Genomic DNA, 15,296 nt, shown 5'->3' with positions numbered 1-15,296 from the left:
TCAAAAACAACCACCTAACTATTGTAATGTTATTTTCCAGCACTTAAGCCAAAGCCTTGTATGCCCTTGGCGTTGCAAGGTACACAGCTAAATATTTCTTAAATTTTAGTGTCTTGTCCAGGTTGGCAGATTAAATACCAGCCTTGAGGACATTAAAATGTAAACTACCTTATGGAACATTCCTTTGAGGAGATATTATAAACGCAATAGGTTTACTCCTATAAAGTTAACCGCTTCTTTTGAAACTGATGCACAATGATTCCACAAAAATAGTGCCAGAAGAGAATTCACAGAATAAAGGCCAAGAAAATCCAATTCTATCACAAGGTGATGCAAGTGGCCAAATTTCAATCCCCTCCCTCTCTCTTGTGCATCAATGTTCATGTCGTCAGGGACTATCCATGTAGACTCTGGGAACACCGATAACATGGTCACCTGAAAGCTTGTTAATAAATACAATTTCTATATCTGAGGCTACTCTCAGGATGTACGTTAGTCAGTCTGGGAGACAGACAGCAAAGATAGAAGAGATCCCACCCAAAAAATTTATCCCCAGAAAACTTCAACCACCATCATTGTCACTGAACTAAAAATAAATTATCAGGCCTGTAACACTTCCAGGTTTCATCTCAAAAGATAATAATGAGTGACTTTTTGAACTTTACTAGGTGCATGCAACCTCTTCTGTAATCAGCTGGACTTGGGCACGTGTCCTGTGTGAACGGGCACCTTAGTGATTTGAATTGAGGTTGAGAAATAAGCACAAGTCCTTTCTTTTAAGCTTATCAGAAAAGCTATTTTGTGTCTGTTCTTGAGGTCACGGTACTCCAGGGTTAAAACCTTCTTTAATACACATTGTGTTGCAGTTAGATAGAAATGAATTAAGAAACCAGGGGAACCAAATCATCCTTCTCCTGTCTGGGGTAGATTACACATACCTTCTCTGAAATTTGCAGCCACTGTCACTTGGCTGCTCTTGGGATCTTTCTGTATACAAATTAGCTGCAGCATTTCCAACATAATAGCAGTGGCAACAGACCAAAGAGGTTTCAATGGCTATAGAACACCTTAGCCCATTTTAAGGCTGTGCAATATGTTCTGGTTTTGATTATTGTCAGAGACAGGTGACAAACTAGTCAGAATTTATATGAACTCCATTCACTCTCTACTCTGTTAAATTCAGGTGATGAGAAACCTGATGCGCAGTCAGACTGAAACTTCAGTGTGGAGGCAAAGTAGAGGTAAACCATGTGAGTGGGAAATGTGATGTAATTGTCACTCTGAAGGGAAGGCACGTGTGCACATATACACAAGCCTGTGTGTATGTTATGTATCATGCTCAACCTCCACTCCCGCCACATTCAGTTTGCAATCCCACAAAACAAATCAGTTCATCATAACTTTGTCACTCACCTCACAGAACAGAACATCGTAAATCATCCACACAGTAAACAGTGACATGTTCGCAAAGGGAGTTCCAGTGTTTTTAGCAAGTGTCTTCAGGAAGTCCTGCATCAGCAACCAGTAAACAGAACACATCATATCAAAACATCCACATTAACGGGCACAAGAATGGTGTTGACATTGGAGGGAGAGAGCGAGCGAGCGAGAGAATCTCTGCGATAATCACCATTATAGTCCTAGACAGGGTCTCTGCTCTAATCATCATTACTGCTCATCAGAGAAGGATCTCTGCAATAGTCACTGTTGTGGTTCCAGAGGGATTATCTCCATGATAATCACTATTAGCTTTCATTAATAGAGGGATTGAGTTCAAGAGCCGTGAAGTTATGCTCCAGCTATACAAAAACCTGGTTCGGCCACATCTGGAGTAGCGTGTCCAGTTCTGGTCACCTCATTACAGGAAAGATGTGGAAGCATTGGAAAAGGTGCAGAGGAGATTTACCAGGATGTTTCCTGGAATGGAAGGAAGGTCTTACGAGGAATGGTTGAGAGCACTAGGGTTTTTCTCTCTAGAAAGACGAAGGATGAGAGGTGACTTAATAGAGGTGTACAAAATGATCAGAGGTATAGATAGCGTAGATAGCCAGAGACTTTTTCCTAGGGTGGAGGTAGCTTTTACGAGGGTACATAGTTTTAAAGTGAAAGGAGGTAGATATCGGGGAGACGTCAGAGGTAGGTTCTTTACTCAGAGAGTGGTAGGGGCGTGGAATGTATTGCCGGAGAGGGTAGTGGAGTCGGCCTCATTAGGGCCATTTAAGCGGCTATTAGATAGGCATATGGATGATAGTATAAGGTAGGGGTGGAGGTTAGATAGACCTCAGGTTTTGGGTAAAAGTTCGGCACAACATCGTGGGCCGAAGGGCCTGTACTGTGCTGTACTGTTCTATGTTCTATTACAGTTCCATAGGGAGATCTCTGCGATAATCACTATACAGTCCCAGAGGGAGTGTCTCAGTGATACTCACTGTTCATAGAATCCCTAGTGTGGAAGCAGGCCATTCGAGTCCACACTGACCCTGTGAAAAGCATCCTACCCAGACCCACCCCTTACCCTATCCCTATAACCCCGCATTCCCTATGGCTAATCCGCCTAACATCCCTGGACACAATGGGCAATTCAGCATGGCCGATCCACTTGCACATCTTCGGTCTGTGGTAGGAAACCAGAGCACCCAGAGGAAATCCATGCAGATATGGTAAGAATGTGCAAACTCACACAGACAGTCACTCAAAAATTGAACCTGGGTCCCAAGCACTGTGAGGCAGCAGCACTAACCACTGAATCACCATGCCACCCCACTGTTACAGTCTGTGATGGAGGACCTCTGCAGGAATCACCAATACACAGTCCCAGGGGAAGGGTCTTTGTGACATTCTCCATTACAGTCCCCTCAGAGGGAGGGTCTCTCTGATAATCACTTATAATTCCAGAGGCAGGGTCTCTGGAAGTGATCACCCTTACCACCCCGTCAAAGGTATGTTACATGCCTAGAGTGAAAGTCTCTGTGGTAATCACCATGACACTCCCAAAGGTAGAGTGTCTGCGACAATCACTGTTACAGCCTCCTCAGAGGCAGGTCTCTGTGATAATTAACATTACACTGGTGGCTCAGTGGTTAGCACTGCAGTCTCACAGGGCCAGGTTCCGATTCTACCCTCGGGTGACTGTCTGTGTGCAGTTTGTAGATTCTCCCAGTGTCTACGTGGGTTTCCTCCGGGTGGACAGGTTTTCATTTTACATAATGTGCTCACTGTAAAAGTTTACAGCTTTGAGTTTAGTTTCCTCCCACAGTCCAAAGATGTGTAGATTAGGTGGATTAGCCATGGGAAATGCGAGGTTACAGGAACAGGGGTGGTGGATCTGGGTAGGATGCTCTTTGGAGGGGTGGTACAGCCTTGATAGGCCAAATAGCATCTTTCTACACTGAAGGGATTGTGTGGTTCTTTAAACCCAGAGGGGTAGTCACAGAGGGAACGACTCTGCAAAATCTCTGTTAACTCTCCCTCTGAGGGGACTGTAATGTGATAATCACCACTGCAGCCCCCAGAGGGGGGTGTCTCTCATTATCACCATGAAAGGAAAACAGGAAGTACTGTAAATAATTAGCACATTTAAGAGCATCTGCTCTTAAGAGAAAGAGATGCAAGAGGCACAAGTCTTGAAGGTGTGAGTTAAGACAGAATAAGGAATGAAGCAGAGAAAAGAGGACAGATATTCTAGGAGAGAGGGAGTGTGTGACCAGGTGGTTGGTATTACAGAGATTAGACAGACTCGTTCGCTATCTGCGCTTGACACTCACCTGGTTATCCTGCATGGTCTTCTTGTATTCCCAACAATTCTTCGTCTCATTCTGCAACTGCTCAAAGCGAGGGCAGTTTTTCAATGGGTACAGCAACAACTGAAATGATTCACATTGATTCAGTTCCACTGACAGGCTCAATATCTGACCTTTCCCTCCTACAGACTCAGTGCCAGGGTCATCAACCTCCCCCTCTTTGCTCACAGGCCCAGGCCCAGGGACTCCCACCCCCAGGGTCCAGCTCTCTACCCCCCTCTCACCCCAGCCCTCTCCACAGGGACACCGTTGCCTTTCAGCCATGGTATTTGGCATACTTGCCCTGTCATCTGTCGTTGGTACTGTATGCACAGGGATTGGCTGCCAGTTAAGATTGGTAAGGAAGACCTGTTGTCCATGTGGAGGGTAGAGACCAGCCAAATCTGCCTCGGCACTCATCAGAGTCCGGTCAATATCTGTACTCCGAATGTAAATCTACAGCAGAGAGAAAGCATTCTATTTATAGGAACATAAAAGAGCGATTAAGCCCATCAAGGCTGTTCATTGTCGATATACTATCTAATCATTGCAACTCACCTTCTTACCCAATCCGAGTGGGATTTTTGCAGCAGAATTACACCTGATTATTTCCAGACCTGAGTTATTTCTTCCACTTTACTGCCAAACCAAGAAATGTATTCCACAACTTCAGCATAGTCAGATAGCAACACTTGACTCAGCCTCTTGTTGCTAACCTATTCCAAAGGTCATAGACTTTTGCAGCATGGAAAGAGGCCATTCAGCCCATCGTGTCAGCATTGGTAATCAAGTACCTATCTACTTAATCCCATTTTCCAGCATTTAGCTCATTCTCTTGGATGCTATGACGCTTTAAGTAATTATCTAAATAGCTGTTAAGTATTGCAAGAGTGCCTGTACCTAACGCCCTTTTGGTAGAAGAGTTTGTACTGTTTTGCAGAACGCAGAATTAGAGTGACTGACACTTTTGAGTGGACTGCTCGATATGGATTGTTCACACAGGAGAAATTACAACTGGTTAGCCTCCTCGCATGGAGATTTGCCAAAGTGACCAATAGGCACTATCAAATGACAGTGTAATAACGGGTGTTGGAGCCATTAAACACAAGTTACCCGTGGAACACAAACAAGAAAAACTCATCATGTGCCCTCTCTGGCAATCAACGTGGAGTTGTGACCTCATTTGACAGTGGATTGTTTAGCCCTCACTGAGCTCCTCACTCATTCAGTTGCTCACTGAACCTCCCACACCCAGCCCCCTCATCACTCATACTTCAAACACACCATCACTCAATCGGTCATCCTTTACTCTCCTCCACAAAACCCCTCACCTCTTGCCGGTCATATGAGGAGTTGAGGAAATCCTTATAACGTTCTCGCAGAAACTGGCCCAGCTCATACTGCTGCCTCATCCCAACCTAGAAAAGAGCAGCAGAAATCCCTGGTCATTACTGGAGATCAGTCAACACCAGATGTCAGTTTACAATCACAGGGTGGGATTCACACCGACAACAACTTTCTCCATCTCCAGATTCAGTCTAGCACAGAGGGCCTGCTCCCTTCACAAATCAGTGAATCCCAGAGCGGAGGATAAATACTAGGTCCCAAGGTTCCCCTGTGGGAACTGCAAAACAGAATTAGCCTCAGTGTCCTTGAGACAAAGCAAAGGAGGCCAGTCAGGGTTGTCCAGGCAGTGTTGCCTAGATATCGGGGGTTTCTATTGTGATGGGGTAGGGACTACACCACACATGGTATATTAAACCCCTTAGCTTCTCATGTCTAGAATCAGACCGGTGAAGGAATCGGTTGATGGGGAGGGGCGGTGGTGGTGGGGGGTGGTGGTGCTGTTATCTTTGCGACTATATTCCCTATAAAATGTCAGCACCGTCAGAGGAGAAAAGAGACAGACTGATGGGGACGTGAACTATTGGGGTTCCCAGCTCAGTGTGGCACGTACCTATCCACCCTAATATCAAACTGAAGACACTTTTATAGCAGCAAACACAGAGAGCCCACCAATGTCATCTTATAGCCCAGTTAACTATACCGAGAACAGCAATAAATACATCATGCTGATACAGCATCAGTTAGATGCCCATGTGAGTTCCTCTGTACTGAGCCACCATACCATTACAAGTAGCATCCAGGTTCCCCTGATCTAACACACAGCTTCAGTGATCAGCAACCCTGTCTCTGAGAGTAGATAGGAGAGACTGCAAGGGGAAGCGAGTGTGTGACAGAGACCACTGACCTGTGTAAGCTGTCCAAAGCCTTGCGGCCAGTCCTTCGGTTTATACGGATCTGTTTTGAATGTATGGATCGGTGATCGGTCTCCATGGCGATACACCTGGGAATATAAAGGGCAGGTTACTCTGGCTGTGTTAAGAATTGAATTTTTCGGCAATTACTCTCAGAATCCAGGAAAAAAGAGCAATGCATGGGAAGAGAGTGGAAAGAAGTTCGTAGGATCATAGAATCCCTACAGTGTGGAAACAGGCCAATCGGATCAACAAGTCCACACCGCCCCTCCGATGGGCATCCCACCCAGACCCATCCCCTACTCTTTTCCCTTTAACCCTGCATTTACCATGGCTAATCCACCTAAATTACACATCCCTGAACACTAAGGGCAATTTAGCATGGCCAATCCACCTAACCTGCACATTTTTGGACTGTGGAAAGAAACCAGAGCACCCGGAGGAAACCCACACAGAATGTGCAAACTCCACACAGACAGTTTCCCGAGGGTGGAATTGAACCTGGGTCCCTGGCGCTATGAGGCAGCAGTGCTAACCACTTAGCCACCGTGCTGCCTCTTGGTGGAAGAAAAAGCAGGGAGAAAGTGGGAATAAAAAGAGATCTCCAGTCCTCTATATAGTGAGTGGAGGAGGCTGCTTAGTCCTATATCTTAGGCAAGTAATCTCACAGATCATAGTCTAGGGTTGAGGAGGGACTGTAAGAGAAGCAGGAGAAGCAACTTTTCTTAGTGTGACAATATTTCAAATTAAGAGGTGTATGTGTCCTGTTTTATTTTACGAAGAAAGGTTGAGACAGGTACATTGTGGTCTGCTGCAAGCTAATAAAGTAAACAGCTTGAGGGGTCCTGGAGTGTTTTTTTTAAATGTTAGAATAATAGAAGCAGCATAAATGGGTGAAGTCAGGCTCCCACAGAGCTAGGGTTTTAATTTAGCTTTCAGCAGTTGCTGAGGTTTTTGAAGCTAGTTGTCAAAGCTGCTACATCTTTTGGTCTGTTACAGCTCGAAGCTTGGATTCTCTTCCTGCTGCCGGAATCGCACGTGAGATAATCTGTTTTACTGACATGGCCTTTGCGAAGGGTGTGTTTACTATATTGGAGTAGTTGCTGTTTAGTAGTTCTATTTTTCTGTTAACCTTTTGAACTGGAGGCCTGTGACCAGTGGTGATCGGTGCTGGGTCCACTGCTTTTCGTCATTTATACAAATCATTTGGTTGTGAAAATGGTTAGCAAGTTTGCAGATGACACCAAAATTGGAGGTGTAGTGAGTAGTGTACGCGGCTACTTCATGGTTCAATGAGATCTTGAACAGATGGGCCGAAGAGTGGCGGATGGAGTTTAATTTAGATAAATGTAAGGTGTCATATTTTGGTAAGGCAAGTCAGGGCAGGATTTATAGAATTAATGGTAGGATCCTTGGGAGTGTTGCCAAACAATAAGACCTTTGGGTACAGGTTCATAGTTCCTTGAAAGTGGAGCTGCAGGTAGACAGAGTGGTGAAGGAGGCACTTGGTATGCTTGCCTTTATTGGTCAGTGCATCGAGTATACGGGTAGGGAAGTCATGTTGTGGCTTTAAGGAACATTGGTTAGGCCACTTTTGGAATACTGTGTGCAATTCTGGTCTCCATTCTATAGGAAGGATGTTGTTAAACTCGAAAGGATTCAGAAAAGATTTACAAGGATATTACAATACAATACACTATCCTTTTGTTGTCACGTATATTCTATTGTAGGAGTACAATGAAAAACTTTACAGTGTCTGCCTTCTTATGGTGACAAAAATGTACAAGTACCTAGGCACAATTATTGGATTCAGCAGAGGAATAGAAGTAATTGCTTAATTACAGAGTTGAAAATAAGTTAAAAATAGGAACATATTAAGGGGTATATTAAGGGGTTAACATTGCAGTGTTCTAAGGTCAGGATTGTCCCCACACACTGGTCTCTGTCCAGGATTTGCTGCTTGCACACCGATCTGGGGGCTTCTTCTCCGTGTTGCTCTGGGCTTGTGGCCCACGTGCTACTCCAGGGCTCACTGTTCGCAGCGTTCTGGGGCTCGCAGGCTGTGCCTGCAGGCCGCTGAGCACAAGGCTACACTGCGTGCTCTGGCCCACCGCGGGTCTCAGCCCGTTCACTCCGCAAGTCCACACTCCGGGGTGCGGGAGTGGTGGTGATGGTTGGGGCTGGAGAAAGGGGAAAAAAAAAAGAAGAAAAAAAGCAAAGAAGAAAAGGAGTTGAGCAGAGTAGCCCCGACCGGAATGTCCTTCTCTGCTGCCATCTTTGCCGGATTCAAGGGTTTGAACTATAGGGAGAGGCTGAATAGGCTGGGGCTATTTTCCGTGGAGAGTCGGAGGCTGAGGGGTGACCTTATAGAGGTTTATAAAATCATGAGGGGCATGAATAGGGTGAGTAGCCAAGGTCTTTTTCCTAGGATAGAGGAGTCCAAAACTACAGGGCATAGGTTTAAGGTAGAGAGTAGTGTGTGTATGGAGTGAGCTGCTAGAGGAAGTGGTGGAGGATGGTACAATTACAACATTTAAAGGCATTTGGATAGGTATATGTGGCTGGGGGCGGGATTGTACAGCCAAAGTCAAAAAAAAGGTCTAAAAATATGATGTGAAAGGATTCGGCCTTGGCGTAAAAGCTGGAAGGAAGGGCAGAGCAGGGCAGGCTCAGTGTGGGAGCTGAGGGTAGGACAGGGCAGGCTAGGTATGGGAGCTGAGGGCAAGTCAAGGCAGGCTCAGTGTGACAGCAGAGGGTTCGGGTGGGGCAGAGCAGGCTCAGAATGAGCGCTGAGGGCAGGGCAGGGCAGGGCAGGGAGGAGAGTCAGGATCGTTGAAGGGTTTGAGGGAGTTGATGGAAATGTGTGGCCAGAGACACAAAAGGTTTGAAAATTTTTTGTAAGTAGTAACCATGCTACTATTCTACTTTAAAATCTGTAGTTAATGTAAGTGCTTCATGGCCACTTCAAATATTGGTCACATTATTTGATTCACGCATGGAAACATGACTTTTCCCTTTGTTTATTTTCTACCACTGTAAAGACCATTGCAGTCATACCAAATCACCAGAGTGATCTGAACTAGTGTTTGTCAAACGGGACAAAGACCACACAACAGCAACAACCGATCATCACCTCACTGGATTATGTGCAAGCAAATGACTATGGCAGGGTGTCACAAATTATTTTCCAAGGTAACCCCATTTTAACTCACTACATTCTCCAGGGAAATTGGAGATGGATAACAAACATTAGCCTCAGCAGCGGCACCCAGATCCTATGAATAAATGCATTAAAAAGAGAGGTTGGAAAACTAACATGACCCTGACACCAGCAAAATAAACAAAAACATAGGAACACGGTAGATTTGGTATATTAAAATTCAAGTGTTCTAGACCAACATACATAAATCATCAGATAAACATGAAAATTGCTGAAACAAAACAGTTTGTCAAAATTTTTTGTCTTGCACACATCACAACATTTTTCAAGAATGAAAAAGAAGGGAGAACCAACATTTATAAGACGTGACTTTTAATTGGTTGGAAAGTATATTCAGATTGGTAGAGGCATTGCATGGTGAATGCAGCAGTTAATGATTATCGACAGTTAACTGCTATGCTTCGGATTTGTCGTGAGAAACAAACCAATAACCAGCTGTGACCGGTTTTGTTGAATTTAAACAGGCACAGCGGATGCACAAGTTCTGCCTGTCTGCAGAATGTATGGACAAAATGTAGCTCCCAGCATGTGCAAATGCACGATATTGAGTGTCTGACTGATAATCTGAAATTGATCAGTGTGTAAAGAATTACACTCAATTATCTAGCAAATATTTTCGAACTTCAGAATTGCATTCAGTATCAGACACTCTGTTGCTCATTTTACAAGTGTGGGCTGACGGAGTATGGTCAGCACCTTGTTTGTTGCAAATGGCTTAAGAGATTTGTCCAACTCCTCTACATTTCCCTTTTTTTTCTGTCCCCCATCTCTAATATCTGATACTTAACTTGCATCCAATTCCCACACCCCTCACAGCAATGTCCACTTCACTGCACTCTATTCGCCAGCTGCCTACCTGACAGTCAGACAGGCAGCCATTCAATCCAACTGGCTGTTGGTGAGGGAAACGAAAGAGCATTTAAATCAATCCCTACTGTGAAGCTCCAGGAAACGCAACCTTCCTAAGCAGCAAATCTCACAATCTGCCTCATATTGCAGTAATGTCCTGCTTCTATGGCTTTCTTGGGAGAAGTAGTGAGATGAGTTGCTTCCTAATTTCCGCAGAAGCAGTAGTTTATGGAGGGAACAACAAAATTGCTACTTTCCATCACTAATAACAGACCCCTCCCCACATATGATCAACTCTGTAATGAGCTGTGATTACGTCACACACCAAACACTCCATTCGCCTATCTCAAAATAAGATCACAAAAAGCAAATGGGACCAATTAGTTCCATCCAATTGTGAGTAGATTGCACTGCAGACACAGATGGCAGCCAGGTTCAGACTTGTACAAGCTTTTTCTCAATGTAATCCCTCATTACATTCTCCAGGGCTCTGAATGACAGCTCTGCCCCGATTCGTCACTGGTAGAAAACCCGCCCTGTTCTTTCTCTTTCCCTGTCGTTTCCTCAGCCTGGCAGAGGACGTCCTCTCAAATTGTGCAGCACAGACGCTGGTCTGCGTGGTCAACGGGAGATGCATAAAGGACAGGAGAGATTGGAGGAGCAGTGAGGGCAGGAAAGACAGAACCTTATTTTGGAGGAGCAGCTCTATTATTCAGAGACCTGCAAGTGCTCTAATGTCAGCTTTCACTCTCAGCAACGGTCAGTTCTGATCTGTGCTTTAAAAAGCTCACAGAAAAACCACATCAAGACCAGAATCAGCAGTTCCAACTCTCAACAACTGACAGTTCCCTTTCTTGCTCAAAAGCCAGTCCTTCTCAACTGAAATTTTGAAAGAAACTTCCCACATGATAGATTTCTGAACCTCAATGTCAGGGGTCAGTAAGAAACTGTATGGGAGAGGCTGAGTCATGGTCAGGGGTTAGTGAGAGACTGTGAGGCAAATGCTGATTCGGGGGGGGGTCAGTGAAAGTGGACAATGATGCTCTTCTTGTGAATAGGTTTATAATGCAACACAACGTATTTCTACTTCCTACTTTTCAATGTGATCAAGCAGCAGTCCCTCTTTATAAGCACGCCAAGTACTAAAATAATATCCATCAGCTGTGCATCTTGATGTAATTACCATACCATTAAAAGACTTCTCTTCATCTAAACTTGATCAAGTGAAAAGGATGATTTTCCATATTTCATAAAGCCTATTATAACAGAAGGTGATCCTCTCTGAGGAACTTCAGTAAATGCTTCAAGAAAGTATTCCTTTTTCTAAGCTGGTCTGATCAGTGGTGACTTAAATGAAGCCATTTCACCTTAAGAGCTCTCCATTCTCTTCAATCTTTCTATACTAGCAAGCTAAACCTTGAATCTTTTTCCAGTCTCGCACTCTGTCTACTCAATACTACCAAATTTTCTCAAATCTCTTTGTATAGGATTCCCTTCTGAACACTGGATGACTCATTTCTCTAGGTGTTTCAAAACCTCTTATTGAAACATTTCAGCTTGCAAAAATTAGTTTTTGAAGATTGTATGTTAAGATATGCAAGCAGACCTACAAGCCATTTTTTGAGTTAATTAGTATCACCTCTTCATTCTACCCCTTCAATTTCCTGCTCTTCTCATATTTAACCATGTTTGGAAGTTACCACTAAATTTGAATCTGCTGTCCATTCAGGCAGTGCAATTCAGATCACAAGTTACTGTGTGAAAACAAAATCCCTTGCAAATTCCAAATGGCTATGATTGGATTCAATTTAGGGCCACAGCGGTGTTGATATTGTGTACAGGTACAAAAAGCCATGTATCAAGAAATGAAAGCAATATTCTGAAATATCCAGAACAATTCTCATCTCACCACTCCCCCACTCATCCTGCTTCCAGTTAGCTGGTCATGGCCTTATTGCAAGGCTCATATCAAGGGGTTTTACAGTTCCCAGCCCTTCAATGTCCTGTACTGGCTCAGACAGCAATTTTCCACATTGAGCCTTCGTGGCAGAAGTCCCAAGTTCTCGTAGGTCGCTCAGCATGTCTTGGAGCATGTCAGCCTACAATACTTAATCAAGAACAACTCTGCAATGAAAGAAGAGCAATTTGTGAAATGAGCAGAGAATGTCTTTTGCCAGATCAATCATCTTCCAGGTGCAGTTGATGTTTATCTTGGCGTGCACTCTTTCTGAGCCATTCCATGACAGAATCCTGCATCATGGAATTGTACCAGATAAATCTCAACAAAAACCAGTGCATCTCTCTCCAAAGACACATTTCACAGGAAGGTGGACAGTCTTCTGCCCACGACAGACACCAAGGCAACCTGCATTGGGGATGAAATGTAAAAAAATAGAAGCAGTGGCCATTCAGCCCTTCGAGCCTGGCCCACCATTTTATATGATCATGGTTGATCATTCAACCAGGTACTCTGTTCCCACTTTCTCCCATCTCATTTGATCCCTTTAGCCCAAAGGAAAGAGGCCATTCAGGCCATCAAGTCCACACTGACCCTCTGAAGAGCATCCCTCCAAGACCCATCGCCCCCATACTATCTCTGCAACTGTACATTTACTATGGCTAATCCACCTACCTGACACATCCCTGGACACTATGGGCAATTTAGCAAGGCCAATCCACCTAGTCTGCACATCTTTGGACTGTGGGAAGAAACTGGAGCACCCAAAAGAAAACCACACAGACACAGAGAATGTGCAAACTCCACACAGACTCTCCACACCCCAGGCTGGAATCAAACCCAGGTGCCTGGTGCTGTGAGGCAGCAGTGCTAACCACTGTCCACTAATGCCACCACAAAGAGACTTCAAAACACTGAATGTTTTGGCCTCAATCACTTTCTGTGATAGAGAATTCCAAAGGCTCACCACTCTGAGTGAAGGAATTTCTCCTCATCTCAGTCCCAGATAACCTACCCCACATCCTTAGACTCTGACCCCTGGTTCTGGACTCCACAGCCATTTGAATAGCCTTCCTGCATTTACCCTGATGGCCATAAAACATAGAACAGTACAGCATGACAACAAGCCCTTTGGCCCACCATGTTTGCATTGACGATGATGCTATTGTGACAATTCTATGACTTTGAGATATATTTTGTCCTTCTTTTTTAAATGAAGGAAAGGTTGAGACAGAGGCGAAGAGCAGTCTGCTCAAAGCCAATAAAGTGGACAGCTTGAGAAGCCTTGGGGTTTGGTGGTGTGGTCCACACACGATTCTAAAATAATCCCATCTGCCAGCACATGGTCTGTATCCCTCTATTCTCTGCTTGTTCAGGAGTCAATTCAAATGCCTCTTAAATGTTGCTATTGTATCTGCTTATACCAACTCACATAGCAGCACACTCCAAGCACCAACCATCCACTGTGTAAAAAATTTGCCACACAGATCTTTAAACATTCCACTCTCACCTTAATCATATGCCCCTCAGTATTCAACATATCCACCATGGGAAATGTGCTTCCATAATTGAGTTGAAGCCTATCAGTGCAAAAGATAAGGTTGAAGCATTTGTAGCAATCTTCAGCCAGAAGTGCCAAGTGGTTTATCCATCTCAGCCTCCTCCAGTGGTCCCCAGCATTACAGATACCAGTCTTCAGCCAATTCGATTCACTCCATGTGATATCAAGAAACGGTTGAAGACACTGGATATAGCAAGGGCTATGGGCCCTGACAACATTCTGGCAATAGTACTGAAGACTTGTGCTCCAGAACTTGCCGCTAGCGAGGATGTTCCAGTACGGTTACAACACTGGTATCCATCCGGCAATGTAGAAATTTGCCCAGGTATGTCCTGTACATAAAAAGCAGAATAAATCCAACCCAACCAATTATCAAACAATCAGTCTACTCTCAATCATCTGTAAAGTGATGAAGGAGTCATCAACAGTGCCACCAAGCAGCCTCTGCTCAGTGAAGCCCAGTTTGGGTTTCATCAGGGCCACTCAACTCCTGACCTCATTACAGCCTTGGGTCAAACATAGACAAAAGAGCTGAATTCCACAGGTGAGGTGAGAGTGACAGCTCTTGACATCAAGGCTGCATTCGACCGCGTGTTGCATTAAGGAGCCACACTCATAAGAAACCCACACAGACACAGGGAGATACCCAATGGGTATCAGGGGGCAAACTCTCCAGAGATTGGAGTCATACCTGACACATAGGAAGATGGTCGTGGTTGTTGGAGGTCAATCATCCCAGTTCCAGGACATCTCTGCAGGAGTTCCTCAGGGTAGTGTCCTAGGCCCAACCATCTTCAGCTGCTTCATCAATGACATAACCTCCATCATAAGGTCAGAAGTGGGGATGTTCGCCGATGATTGCACGATGTTCAGCACCATTCGTGACTCCTCAGACATTGAAGCAGTCTGTGTTCAAATGCAACAAGATCTGGGCAATATCCAGCCTTGTGCTAACAAGTGGCAAGTGACATTCGCACCAAACAAAAGCCAGGCTATGACCATCACCAATAAGAGACAATCTAACCACCACCCCTTGATCTTCAATGGTGTTACCATCACTGATTCCCCCACTATCAACATCCTGGGGGTTACCATCAACCAGGAACTCAACTGGACTCACCACATTAACAGAGTGGCTGCAAGAACAGGCCAGAAGCTAGGAATACTGTGGTGAGTAACTCACGTCCTGACTCCTCAAAGCCTGTCCACCAACTACAAGGCACAAGTCAGGAGTGTGATGGAATACTCCTCACTTGCCTGGATGAGTGCAGCCTCAACAACTCTCAAGAAGCTTGACACCATCCAGGACAAAGCAACCCACTTGATTGGCATTACATCCACAAGCATCCACTCCTGCCACCACCGACACTGCAAGTTGCACTGCAGAAATTCAAAGATGCTCAGACAGCACCTTCCAAACCCACAACTATTCCATCTAAAGGACACCACCTCCAAGTTCCCCTCCAAGCCACTCACCATCTGACTTGGAAATATATCGCCATTCCTTCACTGTCGCTGGGTCAAAATCCTGGAATTCCCTCCCTAATAGCATTGTGGTAAAGACAACAAGGTGCAGGGCTGGATGAACACAGCAGGCCAAGCAGCATCATAGGAGCAGAGAGGCTGACGTTTCGGGCCTAGACCCTTCATCAGAAAAGGGGGAGGGGAAGGG

General features: G+C 44.9%; 1 protein-coding gene across 2 annotated transcripts in view; it reads right to left on the bottom strand.

The window, feature by feature from the left end:
* Positions 1-15,296, bottom strand: part of LOC109923105 (lysosomal acid phosphatase-like) — a 51,883-nt gene that overhangs the window by 26,567 nt on the left and 10,020 nt on the right. For both annotated transcript variants that reach the window (XM_020523152.2, XM_048607134.1), the window contains exons 2-6: positions 6,031-6,126; positions 5,111-5,197; positions 4,083-4,235; positions 3,765-3,863; positions 1,414-1,509 (exon numbers count right to left, since the gene is read on the bottom strand). In XM_020523152.2, coding sequence (XP_020378741.2) covers positions 1,414-1,509; positions 3,765-3,863; positions 4,083-4,235; positions 5,111-5,197; positions 6,031-6,126 — 531 coding nt within the window. The remainder of the gene's footprint in view (positions 1-1,413; positions 1,510-3,764; positions 3,864-4,082; positions 4,236-5,110; positions 5,198-6,030; positions 6,127-15,296) is intronic.

Source organism: Rhincodon typus, chromosome 17 (assembly GCF_021869965.1).
Source record: "Rhincodon typus isolate 14 chromosome 17, sRhiTyp1.1, whole genome shotgun sequence".
Lineage (NCBI taxonomy): Eukaryota > Metazoa > Chordata > Chondrichthyes > Orectolobiformes > Rhincodontidae > Rhincodon > Rhincodon typus.
The sequence above is the reverse complement of the archived record's forward strand: the minus strand, read 5'-3'. Positions and strand labels throughout refer to the sequence as shown.